This window comes from Lepisosteus oculatus, chromosome 14, assembly GCF_040954835.1.
Source record: "Lepisosteus oculatus isolate fLepOcu1 chromosome 14, fLepOcu1.hap2, whole genome shotgun sequence".
Lineage (NCBI taxonomy): Eukaryota > Metazoa > Chordata > Actinopteri > Semionotiformes > Lepisosteidae > Lepisosteus > Lepisosteus oculatus.
The window spans coordinates 39,126,284-39,142,323 of record NC_090709.1 but is presented as its reverse complement, the minus strand read 5'-3'; the positions used below and the strand labels follow the sequence as shown (position 1 = coordinate 39,142,323).

Below are 16,040 nucleotides of genomic sequence, written 5' to 3'. Positions count from 1 at the left end.
GGCCAGCAGGGGGCGCTCTCACCCTGCGGTCCGTGTGGGTCCTGATGCCCCAGTATAGTGACGGGGGACACTGGACTGTAAACAGACGCCGTCCTTCGGATGAGACGTCAAACCGAGGTCCTGACTCTCTGGGGTCACTAACAATCCCGGGGTGTCTCTCGAGAAGAGTAGGGGTGTTACCCCAGTGTCCTGCCCCAATTACCCCCCTGGTCTTGACCCATCATGGCCTCCTGATCACCCCCCTCTCTGAACTGGCCTCATCCCTCTGCTCTCCTCCCCCTGAGAGCTGCTGTGTGTGAGAGGACTGGAGCCTCATGCAGGTGGGGTACACACTGGTGGAGCAGGAGGGGATCCCCGTTACTGTCCAGAGCTCCGAGGGGAGAGCCCGGAGAAGAGCTCCAGACGGGTGAGGAGTTCTTTTCTCCGGGAGAAGACGTCTCTCTGCCCAGGTACGGACTTCCTGACAGTCGGCTCCGCCCACTGCTGAGGGATGGGGTTTCCATGGTTTCTCGGCCGGAGAGCTCTGCCGCCGCCTTGTGTTCAGGGCTGCCCGAGCGCCTCTGTGTTCATGTGCTGGAGTGTTCAGTCCAGTCGGCGTGTCTGTATTAACCACTGCGCACCAGGGTGCCCCCTTGTTAACACGGTTTTATTCAGGTCTCCCGAGGAACAGAATATCACCATTACACCGTTAATATGTGCGATAATGCACCTCCAAATGTCCAGGCAAGCTGTATGTTAGTGGGAAAGGCTGGAGCTCATGAAGACAGGGTGTATCGCAGAAGGTTCTGGTCGCAGAAGTCCAGAAGAATTCAGTTAACGTTTTCCCTGCTGCGGGGAGCGAGGAGAGGGGGTACCCAGGGAGAGCCCTGGGGTCTCTCCGAGACGCGGCGCTCGCGACCGGAGGCAGACTTCCTGGAGGACTGTCTGGACCTTGGCGTGTGTCTGAGTCTGTCGCCGTGTGTGTTTCCATGTGTCTGACTGTCCCAGTGTGAGTGAGAGAGAGAGACTGCGCTTGTGTGTGTGAGTGTGAGAGACTGCGCTTGTGTGTGAGAGAGAGAGACTGCGCTTGTGTGTGAGAGAGAGAGACTGCGCTTGTGTGTGAGAGAGAGAGACTGCGCTTGTGTGTGTGTGTGAGAGAGAGAGACTGCGCTTGTGTGTGTGTGTGAGAGAGAGAGACTGCGCTTGTGTGTGTGTGTGAGAGAGAGAGACTGCGCTTGTGTGTGTGTGTGTGAGAGAGAGACTGCGCTTGTGTGTGTGTGTGAGAGAGAGACTGCGCTTGTGTGTGTGTGTGAGAGAGAGACTGCGCTTGTGTGTGAGAGAGAGAGACTGCGCTTGTGTGTGAGTGTGAGAGAGACTGCGCTTGTGTGTGAGTGTGAGAGAGACTGCGCTTGTGTGTGAGTGTGAGAGAGACTGCGCTTGTGTGTGAGTGAGTGTGTGAGAGACTATCCCAGTGTGAGTGTGAGAGAGAGACTGCGCTTGTGTGTGAGTGTGTGAGAGACTGCGCTTGCGTGTGTGTGAGTGTGTGAGAGACTATCCCAGTGTGAGTGTGTGTGTGTGAGAGAGAGACTGCGCTTGCGTGTGAGTGAGTGTGTGAGAGACTATCCCAGTGTGAGTGTGTGTGAGAGAGAGACTGCGCTTGCGTGTGAGTGAGTGTGTGAGAGAGAGAGACTGCGCTTGCGTGTGAGTGAGTGTGTGAGAGACTATCCCAGTGTGAGTGTGAGAGAGAGAGAGACTATGCTTGTGTGTGAGTGAGTCTGAGCAGCAGACGGGCACGATGACCCCCGGGCGTGTCAGTGTCAGTGTCTGGTGTCCAGTGTCGTCCAGTGTCTGGTGTCCACGCCTGTGTCCAGTGTCGTCCAGTGTCTGGTGTCCACGCCTGTGTCCAGTGTCGTCCAGTGTCTGCCGCTGGATGGCCGGCTCAGGGCTCACCCCTGGAGGGCAGCAGGGGCTGACGCTCCACTGGGCTCCCCGGGGTGCCTGGGGGACAGGGGGACTCCCCCCGAGTCGAGCCCCCCGGGGTGCCTGGGGGACAGGGGGACTGCGCCTCCGGGGTGCCTGGGGGACAGGGGGACTGCGCCCCCCGAGTCGAGCCCCCCGGGGTGCCTGGGGGACAGGGGGACTGCGCCTCCGGGGTGCCTGGGGGACAGGGGGACTGCGTCCCCCGAGTCGAGCCCCCCGCGGGGACAGGACACGCAGGGTGAGCGCTGCTCTCCGAGCTGACCGGCGAATGACCTTGACCCGGGACCAGACCGAAGCTGGCCCTGGCCTGCAGCCCACTCTCTGTGCTGGCGCTGACCGCAGGCCCGCTGACCGCTGGGCCACTGACGCTGACCACAGGCCCACTGACCACAGGCCCACTGACCGCAGGGCCACTGACGCCAACCACAGGCCCACTGACCACAGGGCCACTGACCGCAGGCCCACTGACGTTGACCACAGGCACGCTGACCGCAGGCCCACTGACGCTGACCGCAGGCCCACTGACCGCAGGCCCACTGACGCTGACCGCAGGCCCGCTGACCTCGTGACCTTTGGTCTGGGTGTCTTTGACGTTGACCAGATTGTACTTTGCCGACAGAGCTGTCAGGAAGAGAGAGAATTGGGTTCCTGTTACTAGACTGCATCTCCATTCCATCTTCCCCTGCAGGACTGGTCTACTGGGACTACTGGGACTGGAGCTCCTATTGTAACAGACTGTTCTACTGGGACTGGAGCTCCTACTGTAACAGACTGGTCTACTGTACTGGGACTGGAGCTCCTATTGTAACAGACTGGTCTACTGGACTGGGACTGGAGCTCCTACTGTAACAGACTGCTCTACTGCACTGGGACTGGAGCTCCTACTGTAACAGACTGGTCTACTGCACTGGGACTGGAGCTCCTACTGTAACAGACTGCTCTACTGCACTGGGACTGGAGCTCCTATTGTAACAGACTGGTCTACTGCACTGGGACTGGAGCTCCTATTGTAACAGACTGGTCTACTGGGACTACTGGGACTGGAGCTCCTATTGTAACAGACTGGTCTACTGGACTGGGACTGGAGCTCCTACTGTAACAGACTGCTCTACTGCACTGGGACTGGAGCTCCTACTGTAACAGACTGCTCTACTGCACTGGGACTGGAGCTCCTATTGTAACAGGACTGGTCTACTGGACTGGGACTGGAGCTCCTACTGTAACAGACTGGTCTACTGCACTGGGACTGGAGCTCCTATTGTAACAGACTGGTCTACTGGGACTACTGGGACTGGAGCTCCTATTGTAACAGACTGGTCTACTGGACTGGGACTGGAGCTCCTACTGTAACAGACTGCTCTACTGCACTGGGACTGGAGCTCCTACTGTAACAGACTGGTCTACTGCACTGGGACTGGAGCTCCTACTGTAACAGACTGCTCTACTGCACTGGGACTGGAGCTCCTATTGTAACAGACTGGTCTACTGCACTGGGACTGGAGCTCCTATTGTAACAGACTGGTCTACTGGGACTACTGGGACTGGAGCTCCTATTGTAACAGACTGGTCTACTGGACTGGGACTGGAGCTCCTACTGTAACAGACTGCTCTACTGCACTGGGACTGGAGCTCCTACTGTAACAGACTGCTCTACTGCACTGGGACTGGAGCTCCTATTGTAACAGGACTGGTCTACTGGACTGGGACTGGAGCTCCTACTGTAACAGACTGGTCTACTGCACTGGGACTGGAGCTCCTATTGTAACAGGACTGGTCTACTGGACTGGGACTGGAGCTCCTACTGTAACAGACTGGTCTACTGCACTGGGACTGGATCCTACTGTAACAGACTGTTCTACTGTACTGGGACTGGAGCTCCTACTGTAACAGACTGGTCTACTGCACTGGGACTGGAGCTCCTATTGTAACAGACTGTTCTACTGCACTGGGACTGGAGCTCCTACTGTAACAGACTGGTCTACTGGACACACAAGGTGGCGGGAGTGTGGAACAGGCAGGACAGGCGGTCTTACCCAGCGTGCCCTTCCTGTGCAAGACGAGCAGCACTAGCGCCCCGCCCAGCAAGACGAGCAGAGCCGCGGCGAGCCCCAAGATGACCGCTGCGGAGGCACTGTCGCCGGCGCTGTCACAGCCCCACGGTGAGCCCCCTGAGAGACAGACAGGCAGGCAGAGAGACAGACGGGTCAGGACAGGGTCTTTACTTTACTGGCAGAGAGACAGACAGGTCAGGACAGGGTCTTTACCTCACTGGCAGAGAGACAGACAGGTCAGGACAGGGTCTTTACCTCACTGGCAGAGAGACAGACGGGTCAGGAAGGGTCTTTACCTTACTGGCAGAGAGACAGACAGGTCAGGACAGGGTCTTTACCTTACTGGCAGAGAGACAGACAGGTCAGGAAGGGTCTTTACCTCACTGGCAGAGAGACAGACAGGTCAGGACAGGGTCTTTACCTCACTGGCAGAGAGACAGACAGGTCAGGACAGGGTCTTTACCTCACTGGCAGAGAGACAGACGGGTCAGGACAGGGTCTTTACCTTACTGGCAGAGAGACAGACGGGTCAGGAAGGGTCTTTACCTCACTGGCAGAGAGACAGACAGGTCAGGACAGGGTCTTTACCTCACTGGCAGAGAGACAGACGGGTCAGGACAGGGTCTTTACCTCACTGGCAGAGAGACAGACTGGCAGAGGGACAGACAGGTCCTTACCCCACTGCCTGACGACAGGCTCTTTCAGGCTGCTGTGTTTGACCTCACAGCTGTAGCTCCTCTTGTCCGTCTCCCGGATCTCCAGACTCTTCCTCAGCTGGTAGGTGTCTTCCTCAGCGCCGTTGGGCCTGACCCCACTGGACAGCACCCTGTCCTTCTCCAGCAGCATGACCCCGTCCCGGTAGAGGTCCACCTGGACGTCGGGGGGGTAGAAGCCCGTGGCCAGGCAGGTCAGCGTGAGCTGGCCGGGGGTCAGTGACCTCTTGGCAAACATGTGGACATCAGGGGGAACTGAGACAGGTGGGGGAGGAGAGTGTTACTGCAGGCACAGCCACTGACCGACTGGACACTGTCCACAGTCAGCACTCACTACCGACCAAACACTTTCTGATCTGTCTGGCTCTGTGTACTGGACACACGCTGTCCACACTGACCAGCACTGTCCACATACTCCTGACCCTGACCACACATTCCAGCACACTGACCACACACTCCTGACCCTGACCACACTGACCACACACTGGTGCACTGTCCACACTGCCCAGCACATTGACCACACACTGGTGCACTGACCACACATTCCAGCACACTGACCACACATTCCAGCACACTGACCACACACTGGTGCACTGACCACACTGCCCAGCACATTGACCACACAATGGTGCACTGACCTCACAGTCCAGTAATGACCACACACTGGTGCACTGACCACACTGTCCAGCACACTGACCACACTCTGTCCAGTAAGGACCACACTCTGTCCAGCACACTGACCACACTCTGTCCAGTAAGGACCACACTCTGTCCAGCACACTGACCACACTGTCCAGTAAGGACCACACACTGTCCAGCACACTGACCAGACTTCTTGATCTGCTGCTCTCCGAACCCCAGGAACTTGGTCAACCAGTCCACACACTCCCTCTCCAGGTAGCCCTTGGTGTACTGGTTCAGAATCTGCTCGCGGTCCCACTTGTGCTTCGTGGGCTCAGCGGGCCGGACCGGCGCCACCCACTGCATTTTGGACTCATCGAAAGACAGGAAGTCCCGCCCATCGTAGCTGTACTGATCGTAGCCCCTCAGGAACTGGGGTTCAGAGCCAGGCTGCACCTCGATTTCACAGCCGTGCATCCACTGGAGAATATGGAGATCTGAGAGAGAGAGAGAGACAGGTTCACACACACACTGCCCTGAGAGAGAGAGACGGGTTCACACACACACTGCCCTGAGAGAGAGAGACGGGTTCACACACACACTGCCCTGAGAGAGAGAGACGGGTTCACACACACACTGCCCTGAGAGAGAAAGAGGGGTTCATACACACACTGCCCTGAGAAAGAGAGAGGGGTTCATACACACACTGCCCTGAGAGAGAGAGGGGTTCATACAGACACAGGAGGAGCTACACAGACTTCAGGACAGGAGACACATGATGTCCAGCTCACCAGAGTTGTTCTGTCTCATCCGGTCCATCAGAATCCCAACGTTGACTTTGAACCACTGCTCCTTGCTCTTCCTGGACTGGGTTCCCTTCTCCCAGTATTCCTGAGGCATGTTTGTCTTCATCCAGCTCTGCTTGGGAATCTTCTGCATGATCCAGTTGTCATAGTAATCGATCCGCCTGTCGTTCAGCACCCCCATAGCTGTGAACTCAGGGATGCCATCTACAGGCTTGGAGAGGGCAGTGTATATATAGTGCAGGGAGTGTCTCTCTGGAACAGAGAGAGAGAGGGGGGTTAATACACACACACTGACTGGACACTCCAGTACATGAACACTGCACTGAGAGAGAGAGGGGTTCATACACACACACTGACTGGACACTCCAGTACATGAACACTGCACTGAGAGAGAGAGGGGTTCATACACACACACTGACTGGACACTCCAGTACATGAACACTGCACTGAGAGAGAGAGGGGTTAATACACACACACTGACTGGACACTCCAGTACATGAACACTGCACTGAGAGAGAGAGGGGTTAATACACACACACTGACTGGACACTCCAGTACATGAACACTGCACTGAGAGAGAGAGGGGTTCATACACACACACTGACTGGACACTCCAGTACATGAACACTGCACTGAGAGAGAGAGGGGTTCATACACACACACTGACTGGACACTCCAGTACATGAACACTGCACTGAGAGAGAGAGGGGTTCACACACACACTGACTGGACACTCCAGTACATGAACACTGCACTGAGAGAGAGAGGGGTTCACACACACACACTGACTGGACACTCCAGTACATGAACACTGCACTGAGAGAGAGAGGGGTTCACACACACACACTGACTGGACACTCCAGTACATGAACACTGCACTGAGAGAGAGAGGGGTTCATACACACACACTGACTGGACACTCCAGTACATGAACACTGCACTGAGAGAGAGAGGGGTTCATACACACACACTGACTGGACACTCCAGTACATGAACACTGCACTGAGAGAGAGAGGGGTTCATACACACACACTGACTGGACACTCCAGTACATGAACACTGCACTGAGAGAGAGAGGGGTTCATACAGACACACACTGACTGGACGCTCCAGGACATTTCAGTAACTGCACATTGAGCCACAAACCGGAAGAAAAACAAATATGCATCTCGAATATTAGATATGAGTTTTAAACCCGTGGAGAACCAGGAAGTGTGTCAGGAATGTGTGCCGATCGGAGTAAACACATTCCTGAGACGTTCCTGTGAAGCAGGTGACTATTTCCTGCTCCCCCCTCTGTCATGGGAGAGCTGGAGCCTGGCTTGTCTCAACAGGAGCTCTGCGGGAGGATTTGCGTTTCGATTCCCCTCGCACGTTTGGGGTTTTATTTCAGGTCGTCCGGGGTTTGTCAGTCTCTCTCGCTCCTGAATGTCACTGGAATCGGAACTGAAAACCCACTGGAAAAACTAAAAACAAATGCTGCCAGCGGTGGCTGTACACGGAGGGGGGTGGGGGTGGGGAACAGGCTGCCCAGCCCTGTGGTTGAAGCCGATACCCTGGCTTCTCTCCAGACACAGCTGGGTGAGCTCCTCCAGTCAGGACAGGAGGCTCTTCTGTACACAGAGGGGGGTGGGGGTGGGGAACAGGCTGCCCAGCCCTGTGGTTGAAGCCGATACCCTGGGTTCTCTCCAGACACAGCTGGGTGAGCTCCTCCAGTCAGGACAGGAGGCTCTTCTGTACACAGAGGGGGGTGGGGGTGGGGAACAGGCTGCCCAGCCCTGTGGTTGAAGCCGATACCCTGGCTTCTCTCCAGACACAGCTGGGTGAGCTCCTCCAGTCAGGACAGGAGGCTCTTCTGTACACAGAGGGGGGTGGGGGTGGGGAACAGGCTGCTCATCCCTGCTGTTGAAGCCGATACCCTGGCTTCTCTCCAGACACAGCTGGGTGAGCTCCTCCAGTCAGGACAGGAGGCTCTTCTGTACACAGAGGGGGGTGGGGGTGGGGAACAAGCGAACTGCGCCCCACTGTTGAAGCCCCGACACGCATAGCCTGGCCGGTTCGATACGGAGGAGCCAGGAAAGGAGACGGGATGTCAGCCGCGGACAGAATCGTACCCCGCCCTCCGCCGGCGCTCCCCAGAGCCCCCCCCCAGACGGCGCCCAGCCCGTGACTCACCGGCCCCTGACCCCGCGGCCCCGCAGGAGAGCAGCAGCAGCAGCACCTCGAGAACCGCCATCGCCCCAGCGCCCGGACTCAGACTGCGGCGCTGCGGCGTCCCGGGAATCCGGCAGAACCGGCTGCTCCACCCGCCCCCTCGCGCTGCCTGGCGACGGTTGCTAGGCAGTGCTGTCGCCTGGGCGAGGGTGTTGGGGGGGTTATTGGCTGCCCCCGGACCCGAGGGAGACCCGGTTCTGCCCTCGACCCGGCCCGGCCCGGCCCAGCCCAGCGCCGGGGTCTCACACCTCCAGGCAGAAGCAGCGAACCAGCGCGCTGCAGGACTCCTGCTGGGCCGCCAGGGGGCGCTGTCCCCCTCGGCCAGAGTTTCCAAAGAGACGCCCCCGTGTGGAGAGTGAGTGCTGTGTCTCGGCTCTTTGTGCAGTGTTGTCAGTGCAGTGTTGCAGTGCGGTGTTGTCAGTGCAGTGTGTCAGTGCAGTATTGTCAGTGCAGTGTTGCAGTGCAGTGTTGTCAGTGCAGTGTTGTCAGTGCAGTGTTGCAGTGCAGTGTTGTCAGTGCAGTGTTGCAGTACAGTGTTGTCAGTGCAGTGTTGCAGTACAGTGTTGTCAGTGCAGTGTTGTCAGTGCAGTGTTGTCAGTGCAGTGTTGCAGTGCAGTGTTGTCAGTGCAGTGTTGTCAGTGCAGTGTTGCAGTGCAGTGTTGTCAGTGCAGTGTTGTCAGTACAGTGTTGTCAGTGCAGTGTTGTCAGTGCAGTGTTGCAGTGCAGTGTTGCAGTACAGTGTTGTCAGTGCAGTGTTGTCAGTGCAGTGTTGTCAGTGCAGTGTTGCAGTGCAGTGTTGTCAGTGCAGTGTTGTCAGTGCGGTGTTGTCAGTGCAGTGTTGCAGTGCAGTGTTGTCAGTGCAGTGTTGTCAGTACAGTGTTGTCAGTGCAGTGTTGTCAGTGCAGTGTTGTCAGTGCAGTGTTGCAGTGCAGTGTTGTCAGTGCAGTGTTGTCAGTGCAGTGTTGCAGTGCAGTGTTGCAGTACAGTGTTGTCAGTGCAGTGTTGTCAGTGCAGTGTTGTCAGTGCAGTGTTGCAGTGCAGTGTTGTCAGTGCAGTGTTGTCAGTACAGTGTTGTCAGTACAGTGTTGTCAGTGCAGTGTTGTCAGTGCAGTGTTGTCAGTGCAGTGTTGTCAGTGCAGGCTGCATGTCGACTCCTGCATCTGTAAATAAGCTGCTTCTCCTCTGACAGTCGGTGAACCCCTAAACGATCTCTTCACCCCTAAACTGGACGTCAGCTGGTGGGCTTGGAGCGCCGGCTCAGCCTGACAGGTCCGGAGATGAAGCTGGTGACCGGACTCCGCAGAGCCGCCAGGAGGAGGAGGAGGAGGAAGTTCATTCACGCCCTCTGAGAGAGGGGGCAGAGTCACAGGAAGTCAGCTCACACGCTGGTGTCACTGCAGAGAGAGAGCGCTCAGGCAGGACGCAGAGAGGTGAGTTTTACACCGAGCTCTCGATGTGTCCTCCTTCTGGCTTCTGAATTCATTCATACAGCTCCTCTCCCTCGCTGTGTCTCCCGTCCTGCTGTGTGTGTTTATGACTGAGGGGCTCCCTGTGCTCTCCTCTCTCTCTCACTGTGTCTCCTGTCCTGCTGTGTGTGCTTATGACTGAGGGGCTCCCTGTGATCTCCTCTCTCTCACTGTGTCTCCTGTCCTGTTGTGTGTGTTTATGACTGAGGGGCTCTCTGTTGTTCTTTCCAGCTGAGTCCTGTCTGTATTAACCCCTCTCTCTCTCAGTGCAGTGTTCATGTACTGGAGTGTCCAGTCAGTGTGTCTGTATGAACCCCTCTCTCTCTCAGTGCAGTGTTCATGTACTGGAGTGTCCAGTCAGTGTGTGTGTATGAACCCCTCTCTCTCTCAGTGCAGTGTTCATGTACTGGAGTGTCCAGTCAGTGTGTGTGTATGAACCCCTCTCTCTCTCAGTGCAGTGTTCATGTACTGGAGTGTCCAGTCAGTGTGTCTGTATGAACCCCTCTCTCTCTCAGTGCAGTGTTCATGTACTGGAGTGTCCAGTCAGTGTGTGTGTATGAACCCCTCTCTCTCTCAGTGCCGTGTTCATGTACTGGAGTGTCCAGTCAGTGTGTGTGTGAACCCCTCTCTCTCTCAGTGCCGTGTTCAGGTGTACAGAAGTGGGGATGACATCACTGGAGGAGGCGGGGCTGGCCCAGAGCCTGGCCAGTGAGGTGACGTGCCCGCTGTGCTCCGCCCTCTTCTCCGACCCGGTCCGGCTGGACTGCGAGCACAACTACTGCCGCCAGTGCATCCTGGACTACTGGAAAGAGGGAGGAGGAGGAGGAGGAGGGGGCGAGGGCGAGGGGGGCTACACCTGCCTGCTGTGCCGCGAGATCTTCCCCCAGTTCACCCTGAAGAGCAACAAGCTGCTGGCCAAGATCGTGGAGCGGGTCCGCGGGCTGGGCCTGCAGTACCGCCGGACGGCACCAGGGGGCGACGCCGCCCGGCCGCCGCCGCCCGCGCCCGCGCCCGCCTCGCTCCCGGGCCCCGCGGAGGGGCAGGGGCCGGGGGAGAGGAGCGCAGGCCAGCAGGGCGGGGGCGGGGGGAGGGAGGGGGCAGGGGCAGGAGGAGGGGCGGGCGGGTGCCCCACCCACAGCGAGCCCCTGAAAGTGTACTGCCTGGAGGAGAGCGTGGCCATCTGCGTGGTGTGCGCCGTCTCCAAGGAGCACAAGACTCACAGCCTGGCGCCCCTGGAGGAGGTCCTCACACAGTGCGAGGTGAGAGAGACGAGTCCAGACCCCAGAGACACGCCTCACACAGAGAGAGGAGTCCAGACCCTCACACAGACCCCAGAGACACTCCTCACACAGAGAGAGGAGTCCAGACCCTCACACAGACCCCAGAGACACTCCTCACACAGAGAGAGGAGTCCAGACCCTCACACAGACCCCAGAGACGCTCCTCACACAGAGAGAGGAGTCCAGACCCTCACACAGACCCCAGAGACGCTCCTCACACAGAGAGAGGAGTCCAGACCCTCACACAGACCCCAGAGACGCTCCTCACACAGAGAGAGGAGTCCAGACCCTCACACAGACCCCAGAGACGCTCCTCACACAGAGAGAGACTATGTCTCTTGCAGGATAATTTCCTGGAGGCTCTGCGAGACTTCGAGAAGCAGAAGGAGCGAGTGGAGACTTTTCAGCTCGAGAAGGAGAAGGAGATCCAGGAGCTGAAGGTGAGAGGCGGGGAGCGCTGTGAGTGTGAGAGTGCGAGTGTGAGAGTGCGAGTGTGAGAGTGCGAGTGTGAGAGTGCGAGTGTGAGAGTGTGAGAGTGCGAGAGTGCGAGAGTGCGAGAGTGCGAGAGTGCGAGTGCGAGAGTGCGAGTGCGAGAGTGTGAGAGTGTGAGAGTGCGAGTGTGAGAGTGTGAGAGTGTGAGAGTGTGAGAGTGTGAGAGTGCGTGAGTGCGCGAGTGCGTGAGTGCGCGAGTGCGCGAGTGCGCGAGTGCGTGAGTGCGAGTGTGTGAGTGCGAGTGTGAGAGTGTGAGAGTGTGAGAGTGTGAGAGTGTGAGAGTGTGAGAGTGCGAGTGCGAGTGTGAGCGTGCCGATCTCCCAGAGTGCCGCAGCGCTGACCCCCTCCCGCCCCGCGCAGGAGTCGGCCGCCGCCCTGAGGGCGGGCATCGTGAGCCAGGTGGACGCGCTCCTGCAGTTCCTGGAGGGGGAGAAGGGGGCGCTGTGCTCCCGCCTGGACTCCGACCTGGACCGCCTGCTGGGGCTCCGGCGGGCGGCGGCCGGCCGCGCCGCCCAGGAAGTGGCCGGCCTGCTGCAGGAAGTGACGTCGCTCCGGGGCCGGCTGGGCCAGGAGGTGCGTCACGCCCCGGCCCTCATCAAGGCAAGTCACTGCCCGTCCCTGGAGCGAGGTAACGAGTTAACGAGTTAACGAGGTAGCGAGGCTGTCACTGTCCCCATGGGAGGGTGAGGAATCCAGATTGTAGGCGCAATGAATGAATCAGCCAGCAGCCACGTCACCCTGCAGCTCCCAGCTCACAGCCCCACTGGAGCCCAGCAGGGGGAGCCCGGCCAGTACCTGGAGGGGAGACTCCTGGGAGAGGGGTGAGTGGGGCCAGCAGGGGGCGCTCTCACCCAGCTCACAGACCACTGGGGCCCAGCAGGGGGAGCCTGGCCAGTGCCTGGAGGGGAGACTCCTGGGAGAGGTGTGAGTGGGGCCAGCAGGGGGCGCTCACCCAGCTCACAGCCCACTGGAGCCCAGCTGGGGGAGCCTGGCCAGTACCTGGAGGGGAGACTCCTGGGAGAGGTGTGAGTGGGGCCAGCAGGGGGCGCTCACCCAGCTCACAGCCCACTGGAGCCCAGCAGGGGGAGCCTGGCCAGTACCTGGAGGGGAGACTCCTGGGAGGAGAGCTGAGGCTGCTGCTGGAGGAGGTGTGAGTGGGGCCAGCAGGGGGCGCTCTCACCCTGCGGTCTGTGGGGGTCCTGATGCCCCAGTATAGTGACGGGGGACACTGGACTGTAAACAGGCGCCGTCCTTCGGATGAGACGTCAAACCGAGGTCCTGACTCTCTGTGGTCATTAACAATCCCGGGGTGTCTCTCGAGAAGAGTAGGGGTGTTACCCCAGCGTCCTGCCCCAATTACCCCCCTGGTCTTGACCCATCATGGCCTCCTGATCACCCCCCTCTCTGAACTGGCCTCATCCCTCTGCTCTCCTCCCCCTGAGAGCTGCTGTGTGTGAGAGGACTGGAGCATCATCCAGGTGGGGTACACACTGGTGGTGAAGTGGGATCCCCATTACCTGTAAAGCACTTTGAGTGAAGTGTCCAGAAAAGCGCCATATAAGTGTAAGCTATTGTTATTATTATTATTATTATTATTATTATTATTAATGAGTTGCCCTGCTCCCTGCGCGCTGTCTCAGCAGGACCTGCAGGAGATGACGCAGAGGTGAGGACGTGTATTCTGAGACCCTCCTCCCCTCTTCGCCCGCGGCCCTGGCCCGGGACTACGTGTCCCAGAGCGCACCTCTGCGGGCCGGCGGCGCGGCCTGATGATGTCGTGTGTGTCGCAGGCTGAGGGCGCCGCTGGCCGTGCCCGAGGCCGCCGGAGGGCAGCTGGACCTGGGCCTGTACGGGGGGCCCCTGCAGTGGGCCGTGTGGAGGAGAATGAGGCGGGTGCTGGACCCAGGTGAGCCGCGGGGGGCGGGGCGGGGCGCAGGGCGCGGGGGGGCTGCCCTCAGGTGCCCTGCTGCAGTCGCAGCCTGTCTGCGGTTCCCTCTCTGAGTCAGCGTGGCAGGAAACTGCCGAGTCAGGCGAGAGGAGAGGAGAGGCTGCAGCAGGTGTTTCTCTCATAAACAGGATACACACACACACACTGCACAGTCACCGAGTTCATAAACAACACACACACACACACTGCACAGTCACCGAGTTCATAAACAACACACACACAGTCCCAGTGCAGTAGACCAGTCCTGTTACAATAGGAGCTCCAGTCCCAGAAGTCCCAGTAGACCAGTCTGTTACAGTAGGAGCTCCAGTCCCAGTCCAGTAGACCAGTCTGTTACAATAGGAGCTCCAGTCCCAGTGCAGTAGACCAGTCTGTTACAATAGGAGCTCCAGTCCCAGTGCAGTAGACCAGTCTGTTACAGTAGGAGCTCCAGTCCCAGTGCAGTAGACCAGTCTGTTACAGTAGGAGCTCCAGTCCCAGTACAGTAGACCAGTCTGTTACAATAGGAGCTCCAGTCCCAGTGCAGTAGACCAGTCTGTTACAATAGGAGCTCCAGTCCCAGTGCAGTAGACCAGTCTGTTACAGTAGGAGCTCCAGTCCCAGAAGTCCCAGTAGACCAGTCTGTTACAATAGGAGCTCCAGTCCCAGTGCAGTAGACCAGTCTGTTACAATAGGAGCTCCAGTCCCAGTCCAGTAGACCAGTCTGTTACAGTAGGAGCTCCAGTCCCAGTACAGTAGAGCAGTCTGTTACAGTAAGGTGATAGTAAGAGTGAAACTCCTCTCGGTGTGTGTTTGTGTGTGTGTGCGTCTCTGTGGTTTTGCGCGGTGTGTTACAGTTGAGCGAGGCCCTGCTGTGTCTCTCAGAATAGAGCCTGGGTCTCTCTCCCGCCTCTGTCTTTTTCCGAGTGGGCGGGCGAGCAATCGCTTCACGAGTTAACAGCACTCACACACACACACACCTGCACGCAGTCACCACAGGAGCAGAGCTGCACGAGCACGACCCTCGGCCTCCTCTCCGTGCACGGCTTCACACAGAGAGTGGTGGGGGTGGGGAACAGGCTGCCCAGCCCTGTGGTTGAAGCCGATACCCTGGCTTCTCTCCAGACACAGCTGGGTGAGCTCCTCCAGTCAGGACAGGAGGCTCTGCTGTACACAGAGGGGGGTGGGGGTGGGGAACAGGCTGCCCAGCCCTGCTGTTGAAGCCGATACCCTGGGGCTCCTCTCCAGACACAGCTGGGTGAGCTCCTCCAGTCAGGACAGGAGGCCCTACTGTACACAGAGGGGGGTGGGGGTGGGGAACAAGCTGCCCAGCCCTGTGGTTGAAGCCGATACCCTGGCTTCTCTCCAGACACAGCTGGGTGAGCTCCTCCAGTCAGGACAGGAGGCTCTGCTGTACACAGAGGGGGGTGGGGGTGGGGAACAAGCTGCCCAGCCCTGTGGTTATTATTATGATGATTATTTTGTCGCGGTGGTGTGCTGCTGACCTGCGACCTCTCTCTCCCCCCCGCAGCGCCGTGCCCCCTGACCCTCGACCCCGCCACGGCCAACCCCTTCCTGTCGCTGACGGCGGACCTGACGGCGGCCCGGTACAGCCACGCCCCCCGCGAGCCGCCGGCGCCGCCCGGGGGGGTCCCCTCCAGCCCCCCCGCCAGCCCCCCGGCGCCGGCCGAGCGCTTCGAGGTCACGCCCTGCGCGCTGGCCCGCCAGGCCTTCTCGCGCGGCCGCCACTACTGGGAGGTGGACGTGGGCGACCGGCCGGACTGGGACGTGGGCGTGGCCGAGGCGGGGGCCGAGCGTGGCGGCTGGGTGGTCCTGGCGCCCGACGGCGGCTTCTGGACGGTGGGGGGGCGGGCCTGCCGCCGCGTGGGGGTCTTCCTGGACTGCGAGGGGGGGCAGCTCTCCTTCTACGACGCCGACCGCATGGAGCCCCTGCTCACCTACGCCGGGGCGCCCTTCGGGGAGCCCCTGTACCCCTTCTTCTACCCCAGCGCCGACCCCCGCGCCGAGCCGCTGCGGCTGCTGAACCCCCGGGAGTGAGCCCCCCCCCCTCCTGCTGAACCCCGAGAGTGAGCTCCCCTCCTGCTGAACCCCGAGAGTGAGCCTCCCCTCCTGCTGAACCCCGAGAGTGAACCCCTGTACCTGCTGAACCCCGAGAGTGAGCCTCCCCTCCTGCTGAACCCCGAGAGTGAGCCCCCCCTCCTGCTGAACCCCCAAGAGTGAGCCCCCCCCCCTCCTGCTGAACCCCGAGAGTGAACCCCTGTACCTGCTGAACCCCGAGAGTGAGCCCCCCCTCCTGCTGAACCCCGAGAGTGAACCCCTGTACCTGCTGAACCCCGAGAGTGAACCCCCCCCTCCTGCTGAACCCCGAGAGTGAACCCCCCCCTCCTGCTGAACCCCGAGAGTGAGCTCCCCTCCTGCTGAACCCCGAGAGTGAACCCCTGTACCTGCTGAACCCCGGGAGTGAGCCTCCCCTCCTGCTGAACCCCGAGA

General features: G+C 59.3%; 2 protein-coding genes across 4 annotated transcripts; one reads left to right on the top strand and one right to left on the bottom strand.

Moving 5' to 3' along the window:
* Positions 1–628: 628 nt before the first annotated feature.
* Positions 629–8,408, bottom strand: LOC138243431 (H-2 class I histocompatibility antigen, Q10 alpha chain-like). 3 transcript variants are annotated; one of them, XM_069199031.1, is made up of 7 exons: positions 8,326–8,408; positions 6,136–6,402; positions 5,551–5,841; positions 4,688–4,978; positions 3,993–4,127; positions 1,877–2,580; positions 629–1,840 (listed from the first exon to the last, which is right to left on the bottom strand). In XM_069199031.1, exons 1-6 carry the CDS (start codon positions 8,384–8,386, stop codon positions 1,919–1,921), a joined length of 1,707 nt encoding a protein of 568 aa, XP_069055132.1. In that variant the 5' UTR covers positions 8,387–8,408; the 3' UTR covers positions 629–1,840; positions 1,877–1,918. The 3 variants fall into 3 exon arrangements, with proteins under 3 accessions (XP_069055132.1, XP_069055133.1, XP_069055131.1); XM_069199032.1 differs by having other exon boundaries at positions 629–2,044; positions 2,078–2,580; XM_069199030.1 differs by having other exon boundaries at positions 629–2,580.
* A 192-nt stretch (positions 8,409–8,600) lies between these two features.
* LOC138243432 (E3 ubiquitin-protein ligase TRIM11-like) lies at positions 8,601–15,770 on the top strand. The gene is made up of 8 exons (XM_069199033.1): positions 8,601–8,719; positions 9,554–9,794; positions 10,468–11,089; positions 11,455–11,550; positions 11,963–12,202; positions 13,246–13,268; positions 13,393–13,508; positions 15,061–15,770. Exons 3-8 carry the CDS (start codon positions 10,496–10,498, stop codon positions 15,585–15,587), a joined length of 1,596 nt encoding a protein of 531 aa, XP_069055134.1. The 5' UTR covers positions 8,601–8,719; positions 9,554–9,794; positions 10,468–10,495; the 3' UTR covers positions 15,588–15,770.
* The last annotated feature ends 270 nt before the right edge of the window (positions 15,771–16,040 follow it).

Coding starts and splice junctions, on each gene's coding strand:
- LOC138243431 (XM_069199030.1), bottom strand. CDS start 8,386: ATGGCGGTTCTCGAGGTGCTGCTGCTGCTGCTCTCCTGCGGGGCCGCG. Junction 4,979..5,550: donor GCAGCAGATCAAGAAGTCTG/GTCAGTGTGCTG, acceptor CACCTGTCTCAG/TTCCCCCTGATGTCCACATG. Junction 2,581..3,992: donor GCACAGGAAGGGCACGCTGG/GTAAGACCGCCT, acceptor TCTTCCTGACAG/CTCTGTCGGCAAAGTACAAT.
- LOC138243432 (XM_069199033.1), top strand. CDS start 10,496: ATGACATCACTGGAGGAGGCGGGGCTGGCCCAGAGCCTGGCCAGTGAG. Junction 11,551..11,962: donor AGGAGATCCAGGAGCTGAAG/GTGAGAGGCGGG, acceptor CGCCCCGCGCAG/GAGTCGGCCGCCGCCCTGAG. Junction 12,203..13,245: donor ACGCCCCGGCCCTCATCAAG/GCAAGTCACTGC, acceptor CTGTCTCAGCAG/GACCTGCAGGAGATGACGCA.